General features: G+C 41.6%; 1 protein-coding gene across 1 annotated transcript; it reads right to left on the reverse strand.

The window, feature by feature from the left end:
• Window positions 1-1016: 1016 nt before the first annotated feature.
• LOC104160803 (ATP-binding cassette sub-family G member 2-like) lies at window positions 1017-6490 on the reverse strand (the record flags this gene model as incomplete). The annotated part of the gene is made up of 7 exons (XM_009699030.1): window positions 1017-1167; window positions 1642-1742; window positions 2435-2524; window positions 3433-3587; window positions 4703-4827; window positions 5454-5543; window positions 6408-6490. Coding segments are annotated over 7 exons (795 nt in total), but the record flags the coding sequence as incomplete, so codon positions are not given.
• Window positions 6491-7635: the final 1145 nt, after the last annotated feature.

A 7635-nucleotide genomic window follows, 5' to 3' on the forward strand; every position in this document is an offset into this window, starting at 1 on the left:
ACAGTACCACACATGCGCCTCCTAAATAAACTCAAGGAGTAAGGATGACTGGTGAGGATTCTGTAGACCACAGCCAAAATTAAGCAACAGGATTTTAAAATAGAGCAAATTTTATTGCATGAAATAATAAGGGGGAGTGATAAGGGCAGAGATCCTTGTTGGAAGTGCTGTTGCATCTGTACCAAGAGGGACTGCCATTGCTGTGTATGGGCAGGGGAAAAGGTGGCCTGCCAGGAAAGGGTTACTGCAACCCACAGACTCTTACAAAGGTGGTACCATCCTGTACACTTCAAATTGGTCACTGTAAAAAAGACTGAGAACTCCTGACAGCAGCGATAACAGGAGAGTGAAGATGACTTGCAGAGAAAATGCGAATTTCAGTACAAGGATTATGTGAACTGGCAGAGTAAGAAAGTACACGGTCACCTTTATTTAAAAAATCGTGTTTCTACCCCTTGAGCTTGGTAAGAAAAAACTTGATGGCATCAATCAAGTATGCTCTAGAGTGGTAACGATTCCCAAATAGAAAAGGGCATGAGATGTGCACTGGGATGGAGAGGACATTTTTGTTGCTGTCTCACATAGAACACATTAGCAGTCCAGGCCTCACTGGTGTCCTGGTGAGCATCACTTTGGACTGAATTACTTGCCAGTGATTGTAGGTGCCAATGGAAGTATGGAACCATTTTATTTTTATTTTTTTTCAGGCTAAGCCATTAAATATTAGTCTCATTGTTTTACAAACTCACAGCTAGAACATGCAGGAAGACTTGAATGGTCTCTTGAAGAAATGAACAGTTGCATACTTTTTATGGCATACTTTGTATGGCAAAGGGAACCGAGGCACGCTGGACATTTCAGTGAAGTATGTTAATACTAAGGTTTTAATACACAAGGATGGTATTCACATTGTTGACTCTTGTAATCATAAGCAAAAGTACAAAGGAAGGTCTCTTCAAAAAGAAGTCCATTTATCAAGCTACTAAACAGTGGGAATTGCATTTTTCATTCTGGTTTTAAGAGAACTTCTTCATGAAGTGCAGTTTCAGGTAGGCAATGGTGAGGAATATTACTGTCATGCAGGCGAGAGCCAGGTGGTTCTGCCACAGGCCCCAGCAACTCGCATCAATACCTTGATTTTTCAGATATTCATCTCCGGTACACCACCTACGGATAAATACACACACATTTATAAACTTAGTCAGTTGGAAGATCTCTAGAAGTTGTTGTGTGATTTCATGTCCATAGTAGGCCAGGCAAACATCAGCTATATGTTACTATTTTGTTTTCTATTTGTCGATTTGTTTTTCTTGTAGCTGCAATCAGTTTCCTGTAGGAAGCTGAAATGTGTTTTTTGAGGCTGTATAATTGTAGTGTGTCTGTATGTGTTTCAGTAAATGCAGCTTAAAGAAAAGGGAGAAGCATAATACCAGATATTTCTATTGTTGTGAATACTAACTATGACAATAAGAAGAATGTTCTCTGCAGACAGAATGCAAAAACCCAGTCCAAACTTCATTTTCCATATGAAGACTCACAGATTCTGCTGGTCATCAGTGAGTATCTCGCAAACAGACTAATGCTTTAGGACTTTGGAAGTTACTGGTGGTGGGATTCATTTTAATGTACCAAAATACTTACGGCCGGCTTCTCTGTTGATAGTTATCGTTGCTGATTACATCTGTGGTGTTGCTGCTGCTGCTGCAAAAATTCAGACCAGTCAATTCATTGATTTGTAAAGCCTTTTAAAATAAAAGAAACAATGACAGCAGAAATTAGTAGGTAAAGGAACCATACCTGAACAAGATGAGATATAATTCAATTCAAATTTATTCTGAAAAGGTGATGGTATTGCTGTTATTGGCCAAATCCCCATTTTTTAACTGAGCAGCAAGGTTCTTTTTCTTTTAGGAGAGGAATGTGTGCAGTCCACATCCTGTAACGCACGCCCGTCACCAAGCTTTTAACACCTTGCCCAGGCTGGACTATTTCTGCACAGGCGTATTACGACCCAAATTTCTGTGTGAAACATCACCCTGGCTTAAATGGTCAAAAATAAGGAGAAAAGTTTTAGCTTGGCAAAATTTTGTTTGATGGATGGAAAAGTGAAGCATTGGTTTTTTTAGAGATAACGTTGTTTACTCTGTATCATTTTCATCCCACTGCATTCCGTGGATGTAGCTGTTTGGGGTCTCTCTTGTATGAGGTGTTCCCAACTTACAGAAGTCAACTCTCCTAAACAGCAGCAGGTGCTGGGTGATGAGCAGCCTTTCTTGATTCAAGATACTGCACTACGTTCTGCGGTTGCTGTGTTTAATTAGCTTACCTTTTGCTCGTTAGCCCACAAAGTTTGGAGCTTTCTGTACCAAGAGTAAAGACATTCCTTTCTAGCAAATCTTTTCCAAGCTTGTACACAGGAAAATCCAGCACTTACTGTCATGGCGTATCGAGGGATACTAAAGTATTTGAGCCAGGAGAGCCAGGACATGATGCTTGTGAGATTGACCAGCAACCCAGAGAAAATCTAGAAGCAAGGATTACAGAAAAAAAAAAAAGCCCCCAAAACAACAAGAAAAAAACAAATTACAAATTACACGCTGTTACCGTGTGTTCTTCTCTAGCCCTTGACTGTGCTTCTTCAGATTAAAAAACAAGTGGGAAGGCATTTCTAGAGGAAGAAACTCTTCCAGTGGAAGAACAGGGGAGAGGGAAGGAATGACTTCTGTTACCAAGCTTTGGGCCATAACCCCACATGGTCCTTCTCCTGAAATGAGTAACAGGGGATGCTTTCACCCGTGCATTAAACCCATATGCTTCCCATCTGTGGGCCCTGCACGGGTTCCCATGGACATGTGGAGTTGCTGGAGATCTGCTCTGACTTTTGGTTGTGTGCCCTGAGTCTGAGGCAATGTGGGGTTTGGCTGTTGGTTCAGCGCTGCCTCGTTGTTTATGGTGCCTATCTTCTAACTGCAGCTCTTTGTGTCTTGTCCGGGTATAACATGCCCGATGGTTGGCCCTGCAGCTGAGGAGGACAACTACGATAGAGGGCTCGGAGAGCAGGAGGCTGCAGGTCATGTCCTCACCCGGCCAAATTTGTCTTTAGCAAAGCTAAAGAAGGGTGAATGAAACATAGCTCTCAGATGCTTTTCTGCTTTCTGGGCAGTACACTGGCTGCCAGAGCCCCGGAGAAGAGGACAGAGGACCCACTCTCCCTCCCCCTCACTCCCAACCCCCCAGTTCTTCTTACTTAAAAGGACAAATCAGAATATTTGACCCCACAGTATCAGAATATTCAAATCGGACAAATCAGGATATTCAACATACTCGACCTCACAGACTTTTTGCAGAATTCAGCTGAACTCTGTGCTGGCAGGATTTCTAGATTTCGGGATTTCTAGGATTTCGTCTTGAAAACCAAATGATGTTACTCACAATCATAAAAACAAACGCGATAGTCATCAGCAGGTTTGCTACAGCAACCACGCTCTGTCCTGCTGCAATGGCTAGTGCCATGGAAGTGGCCGTGTAGGACACCATTGTAAGGGTGAACATCATCGTCAAGAAGGCTTCTGCTGTTGGTTTCAAACCTTAAAGATCACAACAAGAAGGATTTCAGTATGATCCTGCCATGAGCTCTACCATAACCTCTCCTGACTTACGTAGTGTATCCTGCCTACAGGATACGTTTTGTCTGATAGCCTAGCCTACGTCACCAAGACCCAAGACTGCAGTGGGGCTTGTGACATGCCCTGTTGGCGGAGAACAGGGTGAATAAGTAGTGTGTCTGTAACTGCGGTAACACTGGAGACAGCAGAATGGGTAGAAGTTACAGTACTGTGCTCCACATGGTCCAAGGTGAAGGCTTCACCATGGCTTCAAGTTGATTATCAAAGGAGAAATTCCTAGTGCACTTCCATCATCAGCAGTTGTACGGCATTTGACTTGTTTCCCATGGAGAGCTCTCCTAATGGACCTGGTGGCCTTTGAGTGGCTGTGGATTTGGGAGCAAGGTCTATCTCACTCCAGTTTCACAGGCCGAGAGCCTCTTGCTGATGTGGTCTTGTTTCCTATTCCTTAAGGATAAAAACTCAGACCAAAGCGAACTGTAGTTATTTATAAATTTTGCTTTCACTTTCAAGCTTTTGGGACATCCCAAAAGGATGTTGTGATCTGAAACCTTACCCTAGGAAAATGGACTGCTTAGGACATGTTTTGTCTAGGCGTTCTAGGGTTCTAAAAGTTGGTGCCAGCAATTTTCAAAGCCTCCTCGCTAACCAGAAGGCATTTCACCAAAAAGAACAAGCTGATATTAATTCACACAATATTAGGTTCTTAAAACTTCTACTTTGATAGGTGTTCTTGCAAGGATGGAAAAAGTATCTTGTAAAAGTCACCGGAAGCTGAGATGACCACAAGTGAAAAGGACTAAATCAAACCTATGTGGTAATGGTTATGGCATGCTTCCTTCTAGGGACAGTGGAGATGAGACCTGTCACAGATTCCGACGTGAATGCTTAAATCTTTAAATGTGTGTCTTCTCTGTAAATAACATGGTATGCTAAAAGCAAGGGCAGTACCCACTGCCATGCTGATGTGTTGCTTCAGCCCATATAAATATACATGTATACATGCACATATATAAAATGCGAGTGCCGTGATTTATTGAGGGGGTTGTAATGGGACTGTGAGAGAGCATACTTGCCTAACATGAAGTAAATTATACAGGTGAAGATGATGCTTGGTATAGTCCTCATGGGTATTAAATCAACCATTAGCTTTGAGATGAAATATGCAGATGTCCTGTAGTACCCACTGATATATTCATGTCTGGAACACAGAGATATATACAGCATATTACAAATTTGATCACTAAAAATCAGATTATTTTCACCTGGAGACAAATGAATTCTAGCTCAAACTGGAAAAAAAGTTCTTTCATAGTTAGGTTGTAATGCAACTGTCCAGTAAGCCACACACTATACTAATGGTGGCATTTTCATATGCTCATCAATATGGAAACTTGTGCACGTAATTTTTAGTAAATGTATGTGTTGTGTTGTCAAAACAGAGAGAGAAGGTAAAGCTTAAATAATTTTCCTTTTCTGTACAGTGTAATCTGCTTAGCTTTAACGAATCCAGTTAGATACTGTTTGCTGTCCTCACTAGCAAGTCACAAACTTATTAATCAATACCTAAATTGAGTATTCAGCGTTTTTTTCCTACATATGTTAATGATTTTAAACTCTGAGCCATTTGCAATCAGAGGTACCGTTTGGGGGATTTGCGGCCAACTCACAGGCTAAAATGAGTACATTTGCAATGAGCACTAATAGTGAAATAATTGGAAAACTGCCCTGTGTGTACTTAAGTGACAATCAGCTACAAGCTAATGAGGACAAGCAAACAAACTCTCCAACAGTAGGCCCCGATAACCTTTTGTATGTTTTACTTACGTAAATATCTTTTTTTCCCCAACAAAGAGTTCAATAGCTGAGATGCTGCTGAAACACTGGTTGGTGGTCAGAAAGAACATTGCACCCACTCTACGAAAAGCAGAAGAGCAAGCTGTTATTAAAGATGTGAAGTAAGTGTAGCGTTACCGCTACAGCGTACCTAAATCCAGCCGTAGTGCTGGGAGCTTGGCAGGATGTGCCCTCCCATCCCAAATGCCATGGAAAAAGGCTCGGCTACGAGCCTGAGCCTGAGTCTGTAACAAGCCTGAAGTAGATGTAGTACAGGCAATATTTGTTATGAGCATGCAAGGATTGTACGTTCTGTGATGCAGCCAAAGGATAGAAAATGAACTGACATGCAAGGACTGTACGTTCTCTGATGCAGCCAAAGGATAGAAAATGAACTGATTTTCCTTTTTTTTTTTTTTAATGTAATTTCCTGACACGTTAAAAATTCTCAGCCCATGAGGCACTTGTCTGATGCAAACTGTGAGGAACTGAATAAACAATGTGAGAAGTTGTTTTCACCTTTTCCACTAAGATTTGCTTTAATTTGCTTTGCTTTAACATTTTGTATCCGATTTAAAACTGGGCCATTTTTAAGTAAACGTTCTGAAGTGTTTCACGACTGACAGCTTGCTTAGTTGCCAACCCATGTGTCACATCATGTACATACAGCTGTTAAAATGATACATAGACCAGAATAATTTTCAAATAATTTTCTTCTGACTTACTGCTGGTAAACTCAAGTGTGTATATAGAAGCAGTTACAAGATCAAAGCTCTAGTTACCCAGGTTTATGTAGCCAAGTCTGTATATTTTAATCTTTAATCTTTTGATCTTGGGGAAATCTTTGCAGAAAAGATTGTCAGCCTCCGAGCTGTTCGTTATCCTAGAGAAGCGATGACGGAGCTTTATCAAATTGTTGGATATCCGTTCCCTAAACTGACTAACCTGTTCTGTAGTCCGGCAGAGTCTTCTTTAAGTCCAAAGAAAATGGCACCTACAACCAGTCCCAGGAAAGCCGTAACACACAGCTAAATGTAAAAAAGAAAAGAGGAGGAAAAGTGTTATTGCTTTCAAAGCTTCAGTAGGTTCTTTTTTTAAGATATGTAGCAGGTGAGTGTAGATCGATGGGAAGTGTTTTCAGAAAAAAGCTCTCCAAGCTGGGAAGGAAGTCAAAGGGGTGGTTAGCAACGTCATGGGGTCCTTCGAGAGGTGTCCGTGAGACATAGCAGGTCCCCAGTGCCACCTCAGTGCTACTTGGAGCTGGGCCCCCAGTAACCCCAAGCAGTCTTCCCTGGCTGCCGGCTTGGAGGTGATGGTTTATTTTCATGCTCCACAGTGTGTAATTCCTGGGCTCTAAAGCGCATGCTATTCATGGGGTTATTTTTAACATGAGCAAGATACTACGATCAAGCTATAGGTGTACAGATATTTGCAGTCTGTAACACAATTTAAATAGCAAGGATACCAGCTGCCTCGAGGATATAATTTAAAAGACTGAAGTGTGTACATCACACTTTTTTAATGCTAAATGCAAATGACAAAAATCCTAGCAAAACTGATGGTTTCAGGCAGTTCTGTCATTTTTAAGCCTTAGCAATGCATGAGTATTAACACTGTAAACCCCTTGAGCCGTGGTACCCTATCCCTAAGATCCCGCCGAAAGGAGTGAATGTCAGGGATAGTTCAGCTCCTAAACCAATTGCAGTGGAAAGCAGGGATCATATCAAGACCAATTTGGAGCAGATTAATGAAAAAAGGCTTAACGAGCTGTGTACCCCTAGAAGAATGCTTGTAAAATCCATCCCTAATGAGGGTGGGGAGATAGAAAAGATTGTGAGAAAGAAGTCAGGACCATTAACCTTGGGGTATTACGAGATCCTTGAGAGTGTAATTCTTGTCACAAGGTCAAGCTTTTACAAAGCAATTGTTAACGATCTCCATCGTATCAACACACAGACACACACACATACTCAAAGCCTTTTAACCTTGGGGATTCGTTTCCCCTTCACGCTGGCCATTTGCTCACTCATTATATAAACCATGATGAAGACAATTTATACCCCTGGCTTGGGAATGATTTTTCTATTGGCTCCTCTAGAATTGCTGAGAATTGCAGTGGGAGTTTTGATGGTGCTGGGACTGCAGAGTGTCCCGGTTTCAATAGAGTTAATTT

This window comes from Cariama cristata, unplaced genomic scaffold (assembly GCF_000690535.1).
Source record: "Cariama cristata isolate BGI_N322 unplaced genomic scaffold, ASM69053v1 scaffold8924, whole genome shotgun sequence".
Lineage (NCBI taxonomy): Eukaryota > Metazoa > Chordata > Aves > Cariamiformes > Cariamidae > Cariama > Cariama cristata.